The following is a 25,021-nucleotide window of genomic DNA, read 5'->3' on the forward strand; positions in this document are numbered from 1 at the left end:
TTACAACCATTTTCTTATTTTTCTGGTTGTAGCTTTAAAAACCACTAGATTTTGATCCATGCGGACGCACGGATGTTTGTTTTTATAATATATTTTTAGTCTTTTCGTGTTAATCAAATCTATTGCTTAAGTTCATTTTATAGATTTATATGCTAATCAGTTTTGACATTTGTTTTTCTTGTTCGATATGTTTTTAGCATTTTGAGTTTTATAAGCAATGTTTTGAAAACCGAACCGGTCGATCGGACCATGATTCGTTGTTCTAACCAATTCTAGGTTGTATTAAAACCAGATTTGAGTTTAATCGGCACACCTAGTCAAAAACTGGTTAAACACGCTAAAATTGGTGACTCAGTTTAATTTTAAAATCCGTTTTTTTTTTTTTCAAATTCAAGTTAGAAAACAATGCAAATTTTAAAAATATATCGTAAAATGCACATATTTTTTAATACCTATCTAAGTAAATTAATTTTATCATATTTTTATATTATTTTGAAGTTTTCATTTTATTTTCTTATCAGTTTTAGATTCTAACATTTAAATAAGTTTTATCAAAATAATTTTATAATTATACTTATATATATATATATATATATGTAGTTATCTAATTTAAAATTAGATTAACATTTAAAACTCGGTAGGACCGGTCTGACCATTGACCTAGCTACAATTTCGAGTCAATGTCCGGTCCGGTTTTCAAAATATTTTTTATAAGTTATGAGTTTGTGTTACAGTGTTTATCCATTTTATTTTAACAAAATTAAAACGTAACACCTGAGTAATAAGAATACTTCTGGCTTTTATTAAATTATATTATATTTTGATTTAAAAATTTTTAATTCAGCAAAAAATTGATATTGGATTTTTTTTTTAACAACTATATGTTTTGAAAGAAACATTAAAAAATAAGTATAAATTTTTGAAAAATTTAATTAGCTAATATTTTAAGCTATTGAATTGGGTGATTTGGATGATCGTGATTAAGAGCTATAATATCAAAGATTAATTGAGAATATAAAACTTGAGTTACACGTTCTATACCGAGAATATACTATTTAAAAAAATAAAATTATCATTTTTTGTATTTTGAATAGATAAATCATATATGGTAAGATAAGATATTTAGATTTGTTACTAAAAAGATGTCAAAAAATGTTTTTACTAAAAAATAGCACGTAATTGAATATTAGTTATGGAATATGGAATATACTAAAGGAATATGGAGATTGTGTTAGTAAATATAATATTATTTTTTTAAGAGGAACTGAATTTTGAATGTCTTGATTGTAGGTATAAGAAAATATGTTTAGAATAACATTCAAAATTTCATCTTTTCGCAAGATTTTGTTAAGATTATAAATATAATATTTGTGAGATCACTTTGGTTTATTTCATAATACTCATGATTTAATGGCAAAACCAAGTTTCGATGTGTAGTTTGTTCTCATATTTTTTTACAGAAAATAGAATTCATATTCAACTTATCTAATCTATGCATACCGATATGACAATTGATTGGTGTATACATATAAAAACCATACCGATATGACAATTTCTTGGTTGTATACATATAAAAACTTTTAAACAAATCAAGAGTTCCATGTTAGTTATCATGTCAATATATATAATCTTAAAATATATCATATAAGACTTTTGCAAATTAACGGATTGTCTAACCCGAGGAGAATGAGAGAAATCTATTTGTGAAAAGTGAGCTGTCTTGCTTAATGATTATTTTATGGTATAGGTTAAACATCATATATTTGTTTGGTAAATTAATTTAAATTGACCGAACTATTGAATTGATATGATTTGTTAAAGCCGGTGGTTGAGTTGAAGTGCAATTTAAATAAAATTTAGATGAATTGATTTAAGTGTTAAACATGGTTTAAATCAGTGGCATAGATTTGTGATATTTAAGGTGAAGTAAGGGTTAATTTCAATTTGTACTTCACTTTTAATAAATTAGATATAAAACATGATTGGTAATTTTAAAGGCTGTAGGTAAAAATTAAATCTAAAGTCATTTTTTATGGCCCAACCAATCACCCCATAGATATTTAAAAAAAATAAGTTGTATTCTCTTCTATTTTCATCTTTTGAAAAACTTATATACTATTGATTCTTGTTTTGTACTTAATCTAGTGTAAAAAATATATTTATCTGATTATTATTTTCTTGACCTAAATATATTTTTCGGTTTTAAAGATTGAAGTCACTATATATATAAAGAAAATTCATGATTAACGAAAACAATATATATATAGAATGTTACTAAATTAGATTTCTGATACAAATTGTTCGGGAATGGAAACAAAAAAAAAGATGGAGAAAATTCAAGAAATTACGTAAATAGTTTTTGTTTTATCTTTTAAAACAGTTGCATAATTAAGAAGAACTTTTCTTTTTTTGGGATTTATCATATGTCCCTCCTCTCTGTCAAACCTTTAAAACACTCTTTTTCTTGGTCACACAACCTATCCAGCGATTCTTGTCTGCAACGTCAAAAGAGGTAAAATCCTTAACAGTCTTTTTAAATCCAACTCGCCACGAATTGAGTACAACAAAAAAATTGCAACGGTGGCGTGATGTTTTCTTTTCAGTAAGAAACCAGGATTCAAACTAATCATCACGCGTTGCAAAACTGCAACATCTGAATATAGGAGTGGCGTTTGCTGCGCCTAGGAGGAGGGAATTGTGGAACGTTCTGGAATCAAAGGTAATTCATTAGAAAGAGTTAATCTGACGTTGCGTTTTAAATGACTCAATATGTGTTACGATTTTTACATTTTACGTCAGCTATTTGATGATTGGGGAGAAACTATATAAACATAACTTTCTTGACACAGCTGGTTTTGTGCATGTTGGATTTATTGGCGTGGCGAGGTCTAGGATTCAAATCTTCCTTTACAATTGTAACTTAAAAATAAATAAATAAAAACACATACGTTTTAAAGGTTCAAAATTGGATCTTATAAAAGAATACACATTTTCAACAACTCCGCATTTGTTTGTTTTAGTTTTTGATAAGCATCACGTAAGGTTGTTAGTGTGTTTTGTTTATTTATTTTAGAAGATATATCTCGGGTGTAGAAATAAACTTTAAACACAAACAATATTTAGATCCATTCAGATGGTAAATCTAAATGTACATCCAACTAAAAAAAATGAACAAGGCCTAAATCATCTAAAACACGATTTCTTGAGTTCTACGTCAAGATCATATATAGAATTATCAACAGGACCAATCAAATGAGAAAAAAAAGATTAAACACACTATATGAAATAACAAAATCAGAGGTTTTTAAATATATTGGAACCATTCCCCTAGAAAGAATCTATTTTTGGAAGTGTCACAAAGAAAATGACTTTTAAGTAACAAAAGAAACAGCAAAAAAATTAACTGCAAGAACAGGAGTCATATTTCTTTAGTATCCATTAGTCTTGAAGTTTTATTATTTACAGAAAGGAGAAGATGTCAAAGCCCCCCTCCTCAATGAATCAGCACGAAACTCCTTCTGTGTCTTCTCCTAGGCAGAGGTATATTGATATGTTTCCAATACATCCACTTTTGCTGCTCTACATTGCTCTAATTGATGGGTGATTTTGCGTGAAGGGACAACAATAAAACAATGACGCCTGAGCTTGATGATATAGAGAAAGTAGCACAGACGACCACACGTCTCATTGAGCAGCTTCATGCCAAGAAATCAACGGCGCAAGAGAAAGAGCTCAGCAGCGCTCGTCTTCTCGGTCTAGCAAAAGGTAAAAAAGAGTGTAGAAAGATAATTGGACGGAACGTGAACGCCATGCCATCCTTCATATCACTTGTCCGGAACGGAACCCCTTTGGCAAAACTCAATTCCGCTTCAATCTTGACCGTTCTATGCAAAGACGAAAACATGCGTTCTAAACTACTTATAGGAGGATGTATCCCGCCGCTGTTGTCACTCTTGAAATCTGACTCTGTGGACGCAAGAAGAGCTGCGGCGGAGGCCATATATGAAGTTTCTTTGTGTGGAATAGATGATGATGATACTGTTGGTACTAAGATATTTGTCACGGAAGGCGTCGTACCGAGTTTATGGGATCAGTTAAAGATGAAAAAGAAGCAGGACCAAACAGTTGAAGGATATTTGGTTGGAGCTTTGAGAAATCTATGCGGCGATAGAGACTGTTTCTGGACAGTAACGCTAGAAGATGGCGGAGTCGACATCATCTTAAAGCTTCTGCAATCTAGTAACGCGGTATCTCAATCAAACGCGGCTTCTCTCTTAGCTCGTCTCATTAGGACTTTTCCTTTTAGCGTGTCAAAAATAGTTGAGTCAGGTGCTGTGCAAGTTCTGGCTCAGCTTCTAGGTGATGAAATCAACCTTGTCGTTCGTGCCAGTGTAGTCAATGCTCTAGAAGCCATCACATCGAAGTCGGAAGAAGCTAAGAATGTAGCTAGAGATTTGGATGGGATCCACCTTCTGATTAGCGCAGTGGTTACTTCGCCGGTAGATGAAGAAAATGAACGTATCTTACGGAGTTATGGAACACAAGCTTTAGCAAACTTATGCGGAGGAATGTCTGCTTTGATAGTGTACCTTGGAGGTCTATCATTGTCTCCACGCCTCACTGAGCCCATCGCTGACATTCTTGGAGCTCTTGCTTATGCTCTGAGGAAGTTTCAGCCAAGTAGTCACGATGATAAAGTAACGTTGGATCTAACACTAACAGAAGGAGTACTAGTGAAACTACTGAAGCCCCGAGATACTCAATTGATCCAAGAACGTATCTTGGAAGCTATGTCAAGTCTATATGGAAATGTTGATTTATCACAATCACTCAATAATGTGGACACTAAGAGGGTTTTAGTCGGGCTAACAATCTTGGCCACGGGCGATCCACGTGAACGGATGATAACTTGTTTGTCAAATTTATGCAAATATGAGAATGTCTGGGAAGCTATTGGGAAGAGAGAAGGGATTCAAATCCTCATACCGTTTCTTGGGTTGTCCAGCGAACTTCATCAAGAACTATCAGTTGAGTTCTTAGCGATCTTGACTGACAAGGTGGAAGAAAGTAGATGGGCTGTTACTTCGGCAGGCGGGATTCCTCCATTACTGCAGATACTAGAGACTGGTGTATCGCACAAGGCAAAGGACTACGCGGTCCGTGTCCTTTGGAACCTGTGTTGTCACAGCGAGGAAATACGTCTTTGCGTTGAGAAAGCAGGAGCTATTCCTGTACTCTTGGGGCTTCTACAAAACGGTGGAGCAAAAGCACAAGAGAACTCAGCGAATACGCTTTTGAAACTGATTAAAACAGCTGATCCAAGTGTTATCGAGCAAGTACAGGCTTTGTTTCTCGGAGATGCTCCTAAATCAAAGACTCATTTGATCAGAGTTCTAGGCCATCTTCTTGCATCGGCTTCGTTGGAGGAATTTGTCACCAAGGGTTCTGCAGCTAATAATGGATTGAGGTCACTTGTCCAAAGACTTGCCTCATCCAACGAGAAGATGAAAGAGAACGCTGCTTCTGTCTTGGCTGATTTATTCAGTTCAAGAAAAGACCTTTGTGGTGGTCTTGGATTTGATGAGAATGATAGTCCATGCACAAAGCTTTTAAGCGGAAACACTCACGCCGTTGCAACGCAACTAGCCCACGCCATTGGTTCTCTATCCAATCCAACAAAGAAAAAGATTGTACAAAAGAAGTTATCCGGTCCAGAAGTCGAAGTGATCAGACCATTGATAAAGTCAGCAAAAACAAACCCGATCGAGTCAGCAGAGAACCCCATGTCCACTCTTGCCAACCTTCTTTCCGACCCAAATATTGCAGCCGAGGCATTAGCTGATGATGTTGTTTCTGCTTTAACAAGAATATTAAGAGAAGGAACAGTACAAGGGAAGAGAAATGCTTCACAAGCTCTACATCATTTACTTAAGCATTTCCAGGTTAACGATGTGTTTAAAGGAAATGATCAGTGTCTTCCTGAACTCATTGAGCTCTTAAACGCTACTGACCTTAACAACAGCGCCTTTATAGATGTTTTGGAAGTACTCTCTTTGCTGGCTAAAGCTAAGTATGGTGCTAACTTTTCGCATAACCCCTTTTCCGCATTCACCGAAGCTCCTTCCAGTTTGGACTCTCTCGTCCGATGTGTAGCTGATGGTCATCCTCTCGTGCAAGATAAAGCAATAGATATTTTGTCTCGCTTCTGCAAGACACAGTTTGTCGCGCTAGGTGAAGTTTTGGTCACACGATCGAAATCAATTTCTTCCTTGGCTAACAGGACAACCAACTCATCTAGTCCTGAAATAAAAGTTGGGGGAGCTCTGTTGCTTCTATGCGCAGCGAAGAAGGACAAAACATTATGCGTTGAAGTAATTGGAAGATCAGGGCATTCGAAAAGCTTAGTAAGCAGTCTTCTTGATATGTCAAAGCAGAACTCTCTATGCTGTTCATATAGAGTTGAAATTCAAAGACCAAGATCTTTCATCGTAAACAACTTGTGCTTAAAGATGGGCGACTCCGACATGGTTGATCCAGTAACTGTCTTGGGAAGCACAATCTCTATGTGGTTTCTATCCATTTTTTGCTCTTCTCATCCCAACAACACTCTTACTGTTATGGAAGACAACGGACTTGAAATTATTGCAGAGAAGCTTCAAAGATATAAGTTCAACACACAGGTATATAAGGATACTTACTAGCTTTCTTCTATTTTTGGCAAGTGTTGGTGTTGCTGAATTACGATCTTTATTTTTGCAGGAGGAAGTCTCGGATTCCGAAGAAAAATGGATTCTTCTATCATTCCTAGCTGTTATGTCTCAAGAACAAGACGTTGTTTCGTCCCCAGCAGTATCAAATCTTGTGCCAACTCTAGCTGTTTTTATGCAATTTGACCAAACGATTGATGGATATTTTACTGCACAAGTATTGGCAGCGTTGGTTCTTAGCAGGAATGATAAAATCATTGCAGAAATAATGAATTCAGATATCGTGGAAGCACTGATAAACTCGGTTGGAAACACAGAATCAGAAACATGGAATCTTTATGCCTTGGCAGAAGAGCTATCTCTATTACAAAAGCCTTGTGAGGCCACTTTAGAGGCACTCTTCAAAGATGAAAGACTAAGACGTGGTTCACTGACACAGAAAAGTATCCCTTTGCTGGTGAATCTCGTAAAACCAAATGCAAACAAACAAACCTTGCCAGTAGTTGTTCAGCTTCTGAGTAATATTGCAGAGTGGGGAGATTCAAGTAAACTACTTATCGCTGAAGCTGGAGGTCTCATTGCTTTAGCCGAGTACCTTTCTTCGAGTCCTCAAGATTCGACCGAGCTCACCGTTTGTGAACTGTTAGGATCACTCTTTCAGTGCCCGGAAATCACACATCACAAAACAGCTTTAAGTTCCATGAAGCAGCTCATAGGAATCCTTCATCTTGCTTGTGGAAGTACCCGCTACAGTGCCGCAAGAGCTCTCCGTGAGCTTTTTAGCTCTGAGCACATAAGAGATTCAGAATCAGCATGGAAAGCACTTTCCCCACTTGTAGAAATGCTGAGGACTACGTTGGAGAGTGAACGAGATATTGCTCTAACTGCTTTGGTGAAGCTAACTATAGCAAAATGTCCAAGGCCAGACATTTTTAATTGTATTGAAGGAAACCCATTGGACAACATCTACAAGATTTTACATTCAGAGAGCTCATCGCTTGAATCAAAGACAAGTGCTGCGAGGATATGCGCGTTTCTATTTACCAGTGAACATTTGAGAGAAAGCTCGTCCGCCGCAGATTGCATGGTACCTATTATATCACTTATCCGGTCAGGAACAAGCACTGCTGTAGAAGCTGGGATGGTTGCAGTGAACAGACTCCTGGATAGCAAAAGATACACAGAGGCTGCAGAAGAACATGATTGTGTGAACCTGTTCTTTGGCTTTGTGGCTTCTGGAAACTATGTAATCAGCGAGGGTGCGATTTCTTGTCTTGTAAAAATGGCTAAAGACAACACTCCACGTAAAATGGATCTGATTAAAATGGGGATAATCGAGCAATGCGTTGGTCAACTCTCCACACATTCTCCAAGCTCTTTGTGTTCTGTAATCGGAGAGCTTTTCAGAGTTTTGACAAACGTTGGTGCTGTTGCTAGAAGCCAAGAGGCGATAAAAATGGTACAACCGGTCCTCTTGGTTTTGCGTAGAAAAGACTTAGACTTTCAAGGCCAACTCGGTGGTTTACAAGCAGTAGCAAACATCTTGGAGAAACCCATGCTTCTTGAATCAATAAACATGGCATCTTCAGCAATCATTACGCCTTTGATACCATTGCTAGAGTCCGAATCAATAACAGTTCAACACGCAGCCGCAGAGTTACTGACCTCTCTACTTGAATCGCAACGTTTCCAAGAAGAGATTGCGACCAAGGATCTCATTGTTCCTCTTGTGAAGCTTGCCGGGATCCGAGTAAGAAATTTACAAGAGACAGCTTTAATGGGTTTGGAGAAATCGTCAATTACATGGACTAAAGAAGTAGCTGACGCCGAAGGGATCCAAGAGCTCTCAAAAGTTATTATCGACGAAGATCCTCAGCTTCCTGTATCTCTATGGGAATCAGCAGCTTTCATATTAAGCAATATTCTCAGATTCAATCCAGAACACTATTACTTTACAGTACCTGTATCAGTTCTCACAAAAATGCTCTTCTCAACAGCCGAGAGCACAGTGATCTTAGCCATAGACGCATTGATCATCCACGAGAAGAAAGACTCGTCAAGTGTTGTAGAAATGTCTGAATCTGGTGCGCTCGACGCATTACTTGATCTGCTAAGATCACACCATTGCCAAGAACTCTCTGCAAGATTAGTCGAACTGATATTACGCAATCCAAAGGTCAGGGAGACAAAACTCTGCAAGCTTGTAATAACTCCTTTGTCAGAGTACATACTAGACATAGAGACAAGATCAGAATCCGCAAAGCTCCTAGTGGCTATGGCTCTCAGAGACATCTCTCAATACGAAGGAATCGCTAAAGCCACGGACTCGGCCTTAGCGTGCCGCGCACTAATCAGCTTGATCGTGGAAGAACCAAGCGAAGAGATGCAAATGGTTGTGATGTGTGGGTTAGGGAACTTTGCAATGTACAGTAGAACGAGCAGAAAAGCTATGGCAGAAGCTGGTGGTGTGGGTTTGGTTCAAGAGATGCTTAGATCATCTAATCCACAAGTTTCTACTCAAGCAGCTCTAATGATCAGATCTCTCTTCTCTAATCATACACTTCAAGAGTATGTCTCCTGTGAAATCATCAAATCTTTAACCGGTAAGCTTGCAAATCGAGATCTTTCCGTTTTGGTTTTGAAATCAAAGACACTGTTAGTGTTAACTCACCTTCCATTGCAGCTGCGATGGAGAGGGAGTTATGGACGACTGCGATGATAAACGTGGAAGTGGTGAGAACGCTAAACGCAGTTCTGACGACGTTTCCCAAACTCCGATCATCGGAGGCGGCAACCGCATGTATCCCTCACTTAATCGGAGCTTTGAAATCCGGCGATAAAGAAGCAAGAGACTCGGCGTTAGACACGATCCACACGCTGAGACAGTCGTGGAGAACGATGCCGACGGAGACGGCGAGGTCTCAGGCGGTTTTAGCAGCGGAGGCGATTCCGATGCTGCAACTGATGATGAAATCGAAATCTCCCGAGCGAAGCTTCCACGAGAGAGGGAACAGTCTCTTGAATTGTTTGCCGGGAAGTTTAACGGTGGCAATCAAACGCGGAGATAATCTGAAACGCTCTATGGGTAACACAAACGCGTTTTGTAGCTTAATCATGGATAATTGCCCCAAAAAGAAAACCAAGGTACCTTCGGTTTGTTTCGATTAAATTTGATTTTATTTGATACAGGTTAAAAACTAGATTCTAACCGGAACCGGTTCAGGTTGTGAAACGCACCAGCTCACCGGTTTGGAAGGAATCTTTCACATGGGACTTTGCTGTTCCTCCTAGAGGACAGTTTCTAGAAATCGTATGCAAATCAAACAACATTTTCCGCGACGTATGTTTCTGATTTTCTAAAATTTTCACTATAAATAATTTTTTTTAGAATCTTTAGCTAATGGTGTTTTCAAAATCACAGAAAAATTTGGGGAAGGTGAGGATCCCAATTGATAAAGTGCTGACAGAAGGGAGTTACAGTGGAAGTTTTAGCCTAAGTGACGAAAGCAAGAAAGATGATGGTTCGAACAGAAGTCTAGACGTCGAGATTATTTGGTCGAATCAGACATTTTAATATCCCTTTGAAGTGTTTTAATTATCTACGCAACTTAATGTGTCAATTTGTGATTAAATATTTTATGTAAAAATATTAAACTATGAAATTATTTAATTTGGTGATTCTTTAATATCCCCTATATATTATTTGAGGATTTGTTTTTTAAAAAATATACTCCCACCGTATCAGTTTAACTGGTGTTTAAGGATTTTGATTTTGTTTCAAAATAATTGATGTTCTCACAACTCTAGGTAAAATTTAATGTCATTTGAAATTTTTGACCAATTATAAAATACTACATTTTTTTATTGGTTGAATTAATTTTATTTAATATTATTTTATATAGCAACTTTAAACACCTCTTAAAATGATATAGATAAAGTATAACTTTTTATTTTATATTAATTACAATTTAATCTTGCTAAAATGACTTTGTTATAAGGTTTATATGCTTACGTGGCTCACCAAGAATGATTATCAGTGTGCCATATAAACCACCCTTTTTCACCTAGAAAAATTACATTATTGTCACACCTATTAATTTACTTTGATCCACTAACCATATCCCTTTTATATTATTTGAGAAGCACTATCTATCTATACTAATAAATCAGAGTTTTCTCTCACCTCCTGCAGCCACATCATCAGTAAGGAGGGGGCTTTTTTGGACACGTGTCTTGCTACTTTTTTTGATTTTTTTGTCGTGTTTTGTTTGAACGTAAAGGACCATTTGTTTATCCAGGACAGTTTCCATTTGTTTTGGTTGGTAGAGCCCACCCCTTGGCCCACAGTCTCTATCATCTCCCCAAAGACACATCGTCTTCAACCCGTCTCTCATAGAAAACCTATTGTTATCTCTTTTACATTCTCTTCTCTAATAAACAACCCCATCAACAATCAAACGGCACAAACACTTTCGACTTCCCCAGATTCCCTTATATATGCTTCAGTTTTCTTGCTTCTCATTGAATGTATAGATCTTATTGTCTCATCGGTGTTTGCAATTTTTAGTTTTATTCTTCCTGGGTTCTGTATGCAGCAAAAGAGCTCTGGAAATGGGAAATTCACGTGTGAAGATACTGAAGAACAAAAAAAATTCATATTAAACAACTGCCACAAGAATCAGATTAGTTGCTCCAATCTGGGCATACCCCCTACTGCTATAATTCAGGTAACAAGAAGAATATAAAGAGTTTTGTTATTTTTGGTCGATTAAACAGGGTCAGACCCAATTAACTCACTAATCACCCATCAGTTCTTCCCGGAGCTGGAATCTAGCGTCAACGACAACTGTGTTGGAGATGGACGTGATGGTGTTGGGTTGGGCTTTCCTGAGACTCACAGGTTTGGTGTAAAGTTTTGTCATTCGGAGGGAATGACCGGATCATCGGGGGTAAAGCCGCTGCTGTGGTGGAGCCGTTAAAGAATTGCCGATGTTGTTGACCACGTTCAAGGAATTTTCAGTATAGAGGTATTACGTTTTCTTCAGACTACTGAATCAATGTGGGGTGTCTTATGTGCAAGTGTTGCAGTTTCTTTTGTAACATTTGCTTACATTGGTTGTATTCGTGCAGAGATAAGGAGGATTTCCAGTTTCTTTGGTCTTGATAGATATGAGAATGGTAGTGCATTTAGATCGCTTGGCTAGCCGACAAGTGGAAAGCTTAATTTTGACAGACTGTCAATGATGCAAGCACAGGTAATGCATCATATATTAGACTCATGTTGAACATTGATGGTGCTGCTAGGAATTCTAAAACCAAAAGTGGTTTTCGTAATTATATTGTTTGTTCTTTTAATTCAGAAAAATTCTAAAACAAAGCTTCTTCATTTCATGCTCCTGCTTCAGTTGGCTGCGTTTAGATTTCAATATTGGAAAATTTTCCAAGCCTAAGTTATCTATGTTTTAGGCAAATATGATATAAGTGAGTTGATCTTGAATTAAATGAACTCAACCTGCCAGTATAATTTTGTTGGCAGGATTCTCAGGCCAGGTGGAAACCATCTTCAAGGAGTTGAGCTAGCAACACACTGCTGGATGTTTGTTAGAGGGTGAGGATCTCTGTAATATACTATCTACGTATGGTTCACATTGTTTATTGATTCTCTGAAATTGTTTATTGATTCTCTGAAATGTCTATTTCATCATTGTTTTTCCACTGCAGTGTAGATGACTTCCAACAGTTCAATACCATATTCTCATATGGTAACTAGCCAAGCGGCTCTATAGCCATGTATAAAAAAACGCCTTCTAGCTAAGGTTGTACCAGTTGCTCAGATGGGAGTTTTACATAGGGTCGTCATTCCTTATCCCTTCTTTCACATTAAGTGGTTTCAAACGAACAGCAACACAAAACTTCTCTTCCCTCCCGGAAGATCCTTGCATCTGATCCTCTCCAGCAGCCATTTTAATCCCTCAGCTCCCTTCCATCATCCTAGCACAAGAGAAACCAAGAAGAAAACAAATCAATGTCATACATATACAAAGGAAGAGAAAGAATTATGAGTTATGAGACAGCTCAGTCATTCATTGTAGATTATTTTCTTTTACAGGTGAGCAAGAAGATGGGAATCTCATATTTGGTAATTTAACTGCTGTAGAAATATTTGTATTTCATCAATCAATCGTAGTTGAACATATTAGCTTAAGAACTTTTGGTTTATTCCTTATGTTTCTCTGAAATTCAGTGTGGAAAAATGTCTACTTATGTCATTTTCACGTTTTCAAATTATTCATTATTTTGTATTATGTTGTTGAATAATGTTATTATATAACACGATAATCTTTTGTGTTATTTTTCTGAATAGATGAACTTTATACTGCTCGGTATGTTTCTTTATTTTTGTAAAAATGCTCAGTATATTTCTTCTCTCTTCAATTAAAAGAAAAGGAATGAAGCAACACATATAGTTAACTCTTTTAATATATCAAATGCCTTTATTTTCCTATATAGAGCATATGATAGAGCTGCTATTAGGAGTAGAAGCTGATTAGTATTAAACATCAACTATCATGATGATGACTTGAAGAAGCAGGTAACTCTTCCAAACAAAAAAAAATTATACACTTTGTATATGTCTAACTAAGCATTAATTAAAAAGTTAAGGAAGTAAAGAGTTCGTCCACGTACTTCGCCGACGACGCACATCTTCCGAGTTTTGAAGTAAAGAGTTGTCACTTTAGACAAGTGCGGTTTGGAAAATGATCTTTAAACTGCGTTTGTGTTTTTTTATTCTTTGTCAGCAGTCCATTTTGTTAGATCAAATGATAGTCGAGGTTAAGATGTTTCAAAAAGACTTGCTCCAATCTGGTATTATCTACATGAGAAAAGAGGATAACACTGCTTTTCGCTTCTTTGGCAAGAAAATCTGCATGCATATTCTTATACCTACGAATTTGAAAATACTAAACCCGCGAAACCGTTACGTAGGAAGCAAAAAAAGATTAACTCGAAAGAAAAAACCGACCATTAATAGGATTACCAATCATTTCCATCAAATCTGAATATTGTAGAAATATGCGAATCTCATAGTTACATAGTGCAATTTTTTTTTTGAAATTGCATTTTAAAGTTGCGATAAAAAGATGAAAGAAGAAGATCAATGTTAGTGATGGTCTTCTATAGCTAAAAGTGTTTGATTACTACAATTCTTTTTCAAATCAAAATCTACATTTGTAATTATAAAAGTCTTACTTGAGTGCAGATTCAAGAAATACTTCTTGACAAAACATCGTCATTAGTAACATCCCACACACTCTAACCCATCTCACAAAATCAGAACGCCATAACAAGTCAAAACATTAACTATGTACACTCTCACATCAACAATTTACTCAACCCTGTTTCCACAAATTCCTTACTAATAAATAATATCTTACGCATCTAAAAACTCAAAAACATGAATCCCAACCGATCACAAAATAAAGCCTTACAACCACAGCCACAAGCATCAATGTATGTTTTACCCCTACAAAAAAACATAGACCACAATAATTTACAATATCAAAAATATAAATAAAAGACAGCATCACTCACCCACCGAAGACCACAAAACCCAATACACAACAATTAAACAGCTTCCCCAACAACAAAGTTTACAGCTAATACTTTTAATAGGCAAATGATCTCCTAAATTGTTTATGACTTATTATCTACGAACATACATGATACATCTACAATAAGTCCATTCAATTTTAAAAAAAAACCAACTCGATAAACCAATTTTATTTATTTCGTGATATGCCCCAAAACTGCTCTCGGCACCAATTTGTTGAATTGATCATTAAAACCATATGCTATTTCTTTTTGGCTTAAACAAATTTTTTTTTTGAAACATTATACAACCTAAATAACTTCAAAACAAAATTGTCACTAACCACCATAAATGGATAAAAAACAATTTTGAAATCATTAAAAATACACATACGAACCCGGCGCGTAGCGCCGGAATGCCACTAGTTATTAAATAACCTTGTGATTAACCAAAATATCATTATTTATGTGTCATTCTTAGAATCCTTCTCATAGCCATAAACAAAATGCCCTTCTTTCATTATATTAATTACATAAAATGCCATTACCATCCAACTTTGGTGTAACTATAATAAAAATCATACAGCTTAGTTATTGATTGGTATATACTATGTCATAAAGCTTTTTTTTTTTAAATGCAGAAATTAAAACCATTTAAAGAGTTTCCATTCACAAATAATTTTTTCTCTAATGGTTTGTCCCCAAACATATACTCGAAAAGCTCTTCAAATATCAACTTCTTACCCATGACTAACAGATAAAAGAATCGCATACAAGCCATAGACAGCCTACCCATGAACAAAAAATAGAATAATTCATAGATAAACAAACTTTCAAGTATAGTTATTGTTTACAATTATTTTTTTAAATAGTTTCTCTTAAATTTTATCTTTCGAACATTACACGTATTCAAATATTTTGTAACATATGTGAGAAAAAAGCTTCTTTATTCGAGTAAGCCTACTCATGAACAATTCGTCAATAATATGTTTTAAAAGTATTCAATTTTCGCTTTTCTAAACTTTTTTCTTCCTAACATTTTGTCTACACGTATTCAAATGCTTCCTAACATATGTGAGAAAACAATTTTTTTTTCAAGTAAGCCTAGTTATGAACATTTAGACAATACTGTTTTAAAAGATTAATTATTATGTTAGTTTCTATAGTTAGGTAGCACAAATATTCATAGGGACAATTTGGTTAAATGTATATTTATAAGTGTAAATTTATTATTTATAAGTTCTATATAAAATATTGCTACTCCCTCCGTTTCACTTTGTTTGTCACTTTAGGTTTATGCACACAAATTAAGAAAACATTTAATTTTGCATATTTCCAAAATAAAAACATCATTACATATACACTTAACCATATTTCAACCAATAGAAAAATAAAATGGAAAATATTATTATTAAATTTTGCATTGTAAACATAAGACGACACTTAAAATGAAACAAAAATTTTAACTCTAAAATGACAAATAATACGAAAAGGAGGGAGTATATTATTTCATAGAAGTTATCATACATTATATTTTTTTTTAATTAAAAACTGATGGGGTTTTGACTATATACATATGATTCATGTTTTTATAAGATTCATGTTCTTTACGATTCATAAATGATACATGACAGTTTTTTGGGACTGGGAAATATAAACTATTCATAATTATGTTCTTCTATAAAACTTTCTTACGTGACATTTATTTTGATTAATATTTTGTATTTTTATGGGATACATGACATTTATTTTGGGAATCATCAATATAAACGGTTTTATATTGTAAAATCAAAATGTCGAAATTTATGGAATATCTTGCATGATTGTAAAATACATCCAAAACGGAATTACATATTAATTTTTTTTTACAATCCCTTAACTTTTGCAACAAGACTTTTAGATTTCTAAATTATCTTAAATGGTGACAGACATTAAATTTGGAAATTTATATTATTCTTTTTCGATTAAGCTTAAAGTCAAATATCATTTTATAGATTTACTTTATTTTCTCCCCTTGCATATAATACTTTCTATAATTCTCTGAAAACCTACGATTTTAATGTTATACGAAATTAATAGGATTGTCTGATATTTATATTCACAAGTGATAGTGTTTTGACTATATATACGATTCATATTGTTATAATATCTTCTTTACGATTCATGAACGATAGATGACATTTTTTAGGGACTGAAATATATAAATTATTTATAATTATGTTCTTCTATAATTATTTGGTTTGTGACATGTATTTTGGTTGATACTTAGAGACGATTATATATGTGAATAAAATTTATTTTCGGAGTGGACAATATAAATTGTGTTATATTGTAAAATCAAAATGTCATATATAAAAAATTTATAAGCAATTCCACAAAATACATTCAAATGGTGACAGACATTAAATTTGCAAATTTTTTAATTCTTTCCGATTTATTTTAAGAAAAATATCATTTTTAATGTAGAATTCTTTAATGTTCGCCCTATGCATATAATACTTTCTAGTTTTGAAAGTATTTTAAATGACTAGCATTTAATATGACTATCAGCTTTATCTCATACCCCCTCGAGACTTTTTAGTAAAAATATTTTTTAAAATAAAAGATATATTAAAAGACGTCAATATGTATTTTGAGTCATAATCGATATTAAGGTTCAACAATGGGCCTCTTTTACAAATTCGAGTCTTAACCAGCCCACTAAATTTGTAAATTCATATTATTTACTTCTTTTTTTTCAACCTAATATTATTTACTTCAATTTATTTTTATTCTTTTTACAATTTTACATACTCCAGAACCGGTATAATTTTAATAAAATATAACGTTACAATTTTGTTAATAGGACAGTTACTATTTTTCTACCATAATAAGAATATCGTTATCCGGTTACCCGAGTTCACTAAAAACTCCAGTAAACTTCCAATCTCAAATTGTTTTTCTTTGTATCAATCTGTATATCAAACATGTATTTCTGCTAATATATACCATGTATAATATGTCACTTTTTCTACCTTTTCAATATCTATAGAGTCAAAATTTATAAATTTTTTAAGTTCATTCACCCCGCGCATGGTGCGGGTCATCACCTAGTTATATGTATATAGGATATGTCGTATATGTTCTACACATTAAACAAAGCAAGTTAACCAATATCTCCTTTCAAGAACCACCACTGGTTCCACATGGAAGAATTAACCAGGATTTTTCTTTGGATTATTTGGTATATTTGGAAAAGCCGGAATGAAAAATTGTTTAATGGACGTGATTTTTCACGTATAGATACGCTCGATCTGGCGACACGAGAATGCAATGCATGGTTCTTGGCCAATGAAGAGATCGAACCATGAGAAAGCACTATAGAATATATACCAAGTACCCCTCCTAACGTACCTATATTCATATATTAGTGGATGGATTGTGGAAGAATGAGGAAACCACAAGTGGTATAGGTTGGATCTTACAGCTTCAAGATGGATCAATAGATCTTCTCAGGCTTCAAGGATGCCATAAGCAAATCTCACCGTTACACACTGAACTAAAAAGTTTGGTTTGGGCTTTAAAATGCTTACTTCAACATCAGCGGTATTGCAACTATTTTGCTACTGACTCCCAGGAGTTAGTCAAAATGATAACTACACCTGAAGACTGGCAAACATTTACAACTAAGCTTAATGAGTTTAAAATTCTATGGGCGTCCTACCAAGATGGACAAGTGGTCTATAAGGACAGTTCCAGTAACACCCAAGCAGATTTAAGACATGCTTGAACAAGAAGAAAGCGTGTTTTCTCATATGTTAACATGACGCTGCCACACTGGATTGACACTAGCAATTAGACTTTTTCCGATTCGTACTAATAATTATCTTTGTATTTTTATCGTGATTAAAAAAAAAAGAAGTTAAACAATATCTAAACTATATTGAAAAATGCATTTAACCACACGGATGTAGAGATGGCAATTGTAGACGTGGACCGCGGGCCTACTCCAAAAAATTTCACTGCGGGTCGGGTTTGGGCCATAATATATAAAGCCCATAAAATAGTGGGCTTACTTGATGAAAATTTTGATCAACATTTTGATTAAACCTTTGAAAATTTTTCCATTCAAGCTCGGATTTTTTTTTTCGAATTATTCTCGATTATTGTACTAATCTTTGTTTTTATGTTTTTTTTTAATATATGTTTTAAAAGTTATCTTTTAATATGTTTTATTTAATAAATTAAAATTTCATTAAATATTTTTTTTAAGAATCCCTAATTAAGAAACTCCCACTGCACTGCTCAAAATGAGAGTTTCTTAACTAAAATTCTTAACTTCACTTAAATACATTTAAAGTATAAAATAATCATTAAAAATTTTACTTAAGGATCATGAACATGCTCTAGGGTGACAGCTAGTCAGCGACTAATTATTTTGAGATGTAATAAATGGAAAAGAATGAATCAACTCCTATTTAATGATTATATGATCACACAAGCGTTTCAAGATATGTTCTCTACCTGTTTCCGTTCAAAGTCAAAATATTTTGATCTAAAAAAGGAAGTAACGGAAAAAAAAAAAAACATTACAGTTTCTGTACCTTTCTTCTATCGTCCATCTTTCTCAAACACAAAAAACGTCTCATATTTCTCTCTCGCTTTCCTCTCTGCCTCTCCTTTTCTCTCTTCGCCGTGAATGGCAACTCATGGGGCGGCTCAGCCTTCGACAAAGAAACGAAGCTTTCTCCTCCGTGATTTCTTTAAACTTTTCCGAGCAATCTCAAGAGTTTTGCCTCGTGAAAAGTCTAACCATATCCATAAGGCCAGTAAACACGAACGAAAGCTCCGCACCAAATCCAAAGATCACGAAGAACAGATTTTCAACGTCTCTGATGATCCTAACGCGTTCCGTTTCCAGGTAATGATATTACAATTCACAAATATAATATAATTGTTTCAAAGTTTTGGGTAGATGAATGCAATATATTTTTGGATCTGTAATGGTTAGAGAACGTGAGAAGTTCTGAGAGGGGACTAGTTTAACCTACTCTTGTTCCTCGTCCGAAAAAGATTCATGTCACTGACATATGTTGATCCATTTCTTAGGAATCAAAGCCGGTGGCTAACAAGGTGGAAGGTGCAAATTTTTGCAAGGTTCGTAGCTATAGATTCGACAACAGCGCGAGTTTCGTGGGGAGAAGGAAGCCGTCATCTCTTTCAAGAAGTTGTAGCCAGAACACGGCCACGACGAATCCGAATCTTACGATGCGGAGTTTGTCTTTTATAGGGAGGAGCAACAGCAGCAGCAACAAGACGGATCCAAATGGATTTATGCCGACACTTATGAGATCGACGACCACGGTTCCAAGGAGCTTAGCAAACCCAATCTTATACTCGAGCTCGTCCGCGAAAGTGGCTAAACCTCAAGCAACGGAGAAGAAACTAAGCTGCACGCTCGAGGAGCTATGCAACGGATGCACTAAGAAGATTAAGATCAAGAGAGATGTGATTACAACCTCAGGGTTTGCTTCTTTCACCAAAAAAAAAAAAAAAAGCTCAATTTTGGATATACGAGTCCTTTTGAAAAACAAGACTAACTAAGATTTAACTTTGTTGTGTAGGCAACTGAGCGAGGAGGAAGAGACGGTGGAAATAAAAGTGAAACCAGGATGGAAAGGAGGAACCAAAGTAACATTTGAAGGAAAAGGAAACGAAGCAATGGGGAGTGTACCGGCTGATTTGACATTCGTGATAATCGAGAAAGAGCATGGGGTGTTTAAAAGAGAAGGAGATGACCTTGAAATGGTGGTGGAAGTCTCTCTACTCGAAGCTTTAACGGGATTCGAGTTCTGTGTTGCCTTACCTGATGGTGACAACATGAGTTTGAAGATAAAAGATGTTATTCACCCTGGATATGTCACAGTGGTTCAAGGAAAAGGTATGCCAAATCCAAAGGAGGGAGGGAAGAAGAGAGGAGATTTGAGAGTTTGGTTTCGGACTAAGTTCCCACAACAACTTACAGATGATCAAAGGGCAGAGATTCAGAGCATTCTTCAAGAAGACTCTTCTTGATTGCGTTTGCTGTTACAATCTTTCTTTCCCTTTTTTTATTTAGGGGAGGCTTTTACAACATGGTTAGATAAAAAAAAAAAAAATCCAAAGAGACTCTGTACTTTTGTCATCTAAGTTTGTAAACAACCAAGTTGAAAAGAAGAAACCACTTATTTATAGACTTTCAATATTCATCAACACCAAAACATACAACAAAAAAAACCTAATCGAAGAGAATGTGTGTGTAGTTCTTTTATCTTCAACCTTTTAAGATAAACCTAAAATGACTCGGAATATTTCGAGTATATTGCTGTTGACAAGCGCCTTTAACAATCTAAGCTTTCCTGTAGAGTAGGGTGGATACCTGATTGCTGCATCACCTATAAAGCTTTTGTAGAGAACAGCCTTCTTGTGACTAAAAGCATCAAATGAGAACTTACCATGGTAAGAACCCATTCCACTTTCACCGACTCCTCCGAATGGCAATGTGGGAACTGCAAGCTGCACAATATCGGATATGTTTGGATGTTAATACATTATTATTATTATTATAATGATAATTAAACAATTGCTTGGATAGAGCGATTGTTTTTACATGAACAGCTATGTCGTTGACCACGATGCCTCCAGCAGAAACTGTCAAGGCAAATCTCTCTTTCAACTTCTGGTTTTGGGTAAACAAATATGCAGCAAGTGGCTTAGGTCGAGAACGAATCACGTCAAAACACTCTTCCAAGTTGTTGAGCTGTGCGGAACAAAATAGATCGTTAAATATGCCTTTTGAAACATAATCAAATGAAGCAGAGCCTCCATAGATTAACAAATGGTTCTTACCGTGATGATTGGAAGGAGAGGGCCAAATATTTCTTCACTCATTATCTGAGAATCTAATGGCACGTCGACCAAAATTGTTGGAGCAATTTTTCTGAAGGATGGAGAAAAAAAGATTAACAAAAGGGAAATGATGTCATCCATCGTCAATATAAAGAGGAACTCACAGCTTGTCTCTGTTCTTTTGACCCCCATAGACGATTTTGTCAGAAACTTCCTTCTCCTCTAACATCTTAGACAGGCGATCAAAGTGATTCGAGTTTACAATTCGTGACATATCTTTGGACTCCATAGGGTTCTTCCCATAAAATGCCTCCAATTCTTGCTTCAGTGCATCAATCTTGGGCAGAGAAAAGATAAAGGTCAAATTAAAAACGTGCAGCCAAAATCAATCTTAAGTTTCTTCACCGTACCACTTTTGGAGAAAATTCTTTTGTTGTCAAGATGTAGTCTGGAGAAATGCATGCCTGTCCATTGTTGCAACCCCATTTGCCTGCAATTATCCGTTTGGCAGTAATCTTCGCAGCAAAAAGAAGAATAAAAATATATCACTTTCAGCCTCTAAACAAAGGAAATGCAACAATGCCTCTAGATAAACAAGTCAGAGGATGAATCTAGGAAAAGGAGTATTTTCAGTACTTTCAGATTGGTGTCTGAGTCTATAACAACAGGAGATTTTCCTCCAAGCTCCAGGACAACCGGTGTGAGATGTTTTGCAGCTGCCATCATTATGATACGCCCAATTCTAGAACTACCTAACCAAGCAAGAGTGGAACTCCTGAAATAATTCACTACAAGTGTGTTTCATATTAGACTTGGAAAGGAAACAGATTAAGCCAAACCTGTGTAGAATATTTTGTCCCACTTTTGCTCCAGTAGCAGAGTTGTTTCAGTGACAGCCCCTTCAACAACTCTCACTGCAGAAGAATCTAGATACTGTTCAAGTAACTTTGCAAGCAGAGAGGATGAAGCTGGAGCTAGTTCTGATGGCTTTAGGACAACAGCATTCCCAGCAGATATCGCACCAATAACAGGATCAATAGACAACACTTGCAAGAAACAAATTAACTGTAAGTGGCGGCAGAAGGAAGACATGTGAAATGGGTAAAATTGAGTGCTTAAACATACGAAAGGGATAATTCCAGGCAGAGATAACAAGCACAACTCCAAGAGGCTCATACACAATTTCTGCTGATGCAGGAAAGGTTGTTAGAGAAGTCTTAGCCTGCAAGTAAAAAGAGTAATGATCAGTGGGTTTAAACAACAAGTTTGAAAAACCAAAACTCTGCATTCACCACCTTATCTGGTGCCATCCAGTCTTTTAACTGCTTAACAGCTAAGTTGATAGAGTTTCTCAACAGAGCTACCTGCATAATTAATTAACCATCATGATCAAATAACTATCGAGTATATAGCAGTAACCAAACAAACCAACTCATGACAGGAATAGAAAGCTATCAACCTCACTGACAATTTCTGTTGGTAAACATTAAATGAGAAAGGTCAGCTCTATGTCTGAAGGAACAAAACGTATTTGAAAACACGTGTAAATCCCAGAGAAAACATAGGTTGGTAAGGTTGATTAAATTAATTGTTTTAAGGTCCACAAGTAGCATGAGCAACATTAAATGCGTATTGCTTTCAACAAGACCTGACCAAATATCTTTTTATCATTAGTATTGGTTCCTATAAAAGAATCGAATGGTAACAGCTGATTGAGCGGTACGGGACAAGCGGTTTGTCTAGGTGTGGTTCTGACAATTATAAAAACGTATAGATATATAGTATATGTAAAGATTTTTGTTACTGTTAATTGCAGTACAGAACGGATGTTACCATTCTGAATCAAAGTCTATCTATAGAGATTCCCTATAACATTCAATTCTCTATTCATGCAGTGTCCAACTAGAAACATCATGGTCACACAACACAACACGGCACCGACCACAAGTATGATAATCGAACGAAATCTCTGATTTGAAAATTAGATTCAATTTTTTTATTATTAATTCTTAAACAAAACTGCGAAATCATAAAAGCGTTTGACCTCATAGACGGAAGACTCGAGCTCAGGCTTGCCGAGATCGTCGTGGAGAGCGGAGACAATCTCAGGCTCGTGGTTATCGCAGATTAAGAGAAGCTTTTTAAGCTGAGTGACTCTCCACTCGTAGCCGCGAGTGACTCCGTCATCGAAGCTCCGACGAAGCTCCGTCACCAAATCGGTCGCATCGGCTGCTTGGAAGACCTTCACCATGACGTAGACGCTTACGTAAGCAAACACGGACAGAGATTGAGCTCGGATCCCAAGAGAAGCTGGATTGTTTTCTTTTGACGTTTGATCCTGTATACTAAAAGAAAAAACGATGTATGATTTGATTTTTCTTTATATGAAAAAGCATGCGTTTCGATATTTAACTTTATCCCATGTTTTAAAAAAGTATCCTATAATGTTGTTTGTGCGTATACGTGTGAGTGATGGTGGAGAGAAGAGAAAGGCGTGTGGGTTTTACTCGCGTAGCATAAGCGAACTCGCAACTCACGTGTGATTGCGTTTCTTGCACGTGCAATATTAGCGCGTGTATTGGTTGTTGGGTTCGGTGTAGACTACAATTTTGGTATATTTGGATATTACTCACTCCAATGATCATTCATTTAGGTGGAGGCTGAGCTACCCACTTACTTACTGGGTCAAGGGTGGTTTATCCTCCCACCCCGGTTCGGCTTGGTTTAATGTAAGTGGTTAGGTGTGGTTGATTTGAACGAGTGAATTAAACGTTAATGAAACAGTAATAAAAAAGTTAGAGAAATTTGTCCAAAAAAAAGCTAGTGGAAAAAATTGTCGAAAAAAACAAGTTAGAAATTCTACAGGATGATGGCAAAACAGTTTTTATTACAGATATAACTCTAAGAGCCGAAGATGACCAAAAGAAAATTCACTAAATGGTAAATAGATACTTCCACCTCTAGGGTTAACTAAATAAGTAAATTTTAAAATTTTAGGATTTAAAAGTAAAAGATTGAAAAGAAATTTTTTTTTTTTGAAAAAGTTCAAATTTAAAAACGTATTATTCATAAATAACAAAATGATTTTATTTTAATTATTTAAATAATTATGTACATTTAAATATCTATAAAGTAAATGTCATCTTTAATGAAATCATCTCAGAGAATTGCCTTAAACATTAAATCAAATTCATAATAATGGTCTTCACAATAATCGTGGTGAAAATAATTACAGGTATATAGTAAGTCTGAGTGATTAAATGATCTCCTTGTTGAAAAAATCTAATTCTTTACCAGCTTTCTCTTTCCTCTTTCTCGTAGCTGAAAGCGATCAGGGTTCTTCCTTTTTTTCCATCGGATGAGAACTCTTCTTTCTCTCTTCTCTACTTGCTTATCTTTTTTTCTCGATGGACAAGGTTAAGAGAAGGAAAAAAACTAGGCGTGGACTTCTTCAAGCCTTCATCTTTGATTCACGTTTTACAATTGATGGTATTCATTCAAAAGATTCCACTCCCATTGTCCCTCTATTGGTACCTGCAAGTAGTAGCCATAAACCTTCCTCTTAAGCTCCTATTGCAGATCTGGCGGCCTTCACTTCAAATCCGACTTCACACATAATCTAGGCTCTACATTCCTCCGCCTCACTCTCTCCAGTCATGATGTATATTCCCTCTCCGCCACTGAAAGTCGTTGAAGTTTTCATCCTCCAGCCCGGTTGAGCAAACTCACATCAAACCTCTAGACACCTCCAAGGCATGCGAGCACTGCCTGCTCAGTCTATGGAGACCCCACGGTCTTCATCTACGAGTTAGCTTGCAAGCATCATCCAACGTTATGCGGAGTTAGCAGAGCTGAAC

General features: G+C 35.6%; 3 protein-coding genes and 1 long non-coding RNA gene across 6 annotated transcripts; 3 read left to right on the forward strand and 1 right to left on the reverse strand.

The window, feature by feature from the left end:
• Window positions 1-2,438: 2,438 nt before the first annotated feature.
• On the forward strand, window positions 2,439-10,302 carry LOC106295607. 2 transcript variants are annotated; one of them, XM_013731550.1, is made up of 8 exons: window positions 2,439-2,512; window positions 2,604-2,719; window positions 3,466-3,540; window positions 3,617-6,680; window positions 6,760-9,310; window positions 9,391-9,851; window positions 9,931-10,047; window positions 10,129-10,302. In XM_013731550.1, exons 3-8 carry the CDS (start codon window positions 3,476-3,478, stop codon window positions 10,279-10,281), a joined length of 6,411 nt encoding a protein of 2,136 aa, XP_013587004.1. In that variant the 5' UTR covers window positions 2,439-2,512; window positions 2,604-2,719; window positions 3,466-3,475; the 3' UTR covers window positions 10,282-10,302. The 2 variants fall into 2 exon arrangements, with proteins under 2 accessions (XP_013587004.1, XP_013587005.1); XM_013731551.1 differs by lacking the exon at window positions 10,129-10,302 and having other exon boundaries at window positions 9,391-9,792; window positions 9,897-9,990.
• A 798-nt stretch (window positions 10,303-11,100) lies between these two features.
• LOC106292995 lies at window positions 11,101-12,501 on the forward strand. 2 transcript variants are annotated; one of them, XR_001260303.1, is made up of 6 exons: window positions 11,101-11,234; window positions 11,303-11,434; window positions 11,519-11,734; window positions 11,838-11,962; window positions 12,244-12,315; window positions 12,429-12,501. It is a non-coding gene; the product is annotated as an uncharacterized LOC106292995 (long non-coding RNA). The 2 variants fall into 2 exon arrangements; XR_001260302.1 differs by having other exon boundaries at window positions 11,101-11,434.
• A 6,336-nt stretch (window positions 12,502-18,837) lies between these two features.
• Window positions 18,838-20,392, forward strand: LOC106343133 (protein psi1-like). The gene is made up of 3 exons (XM_013782270.1): window positions 18,838-19,197; window positions 19,386-19,801; window positions 19,901-20,392. The coding sequence occupies exons 1-3, from the start codon at window positions 18,976-18,978 to the stop codon at window positions 20,349-20,351; spliced, it is 1,089 nt and encodes a 362-aa protein (XP_013637724.1). The 5' UTR covers window positions 18,838-18,975; the 3' UTR covers window positions 20,352-20,392.
• Window positions 20,393-20,482: 90 nt separating this feature from the next.
• Window positions 20,483-23,593, reverse strand: LOC106343132 (aldehyde dehydrogenase family 3 member H1-like). The gene is made up of 10 exons (XM_013782269.1): window positions 23,209-23,593; window positions 22,460-22,528; window positions 22,290-22,386; window positions 22,004-22,210; window positions 21,801-21,916; window positions 21,575-21,679; window positions 21,329-21,501; window positions 21,165-21,255; window positions 20,926-21,075; window positions 20,483-20,831 (listed from the first exon to the last, which is right to left on the reverse strand). Exons 1-10 carry the CDS (start codon window positions 23,413-23,415, stop codon window positions 20,598-20,600), a joined length of 1,449 nt encoding a protein of 482 aa, XP_013637723.1. The 5' UTR covers window positions 23,416-23,593; the 3' UTR covers window positions 20,483-20,597.
• Between the last annotated feature and the right edge of the window lie 1,428 nt (window positions 23,594-25,021).

The sequence above is a fragment of the Brassica oleracea genome, chromosome C5 (genome assembly GCF_000695525.1).
Source record: "Brassica oleracea var. oleracea cultivar TO1000 chromosome C5, BOL, whole genome shotgun sequence".
NCBI lineage: Eukaryota > Viridiplantae > Streptophyta > Magnoliopsida > Brassicales > Brassicaceae > Brassica > Brassica oleracea.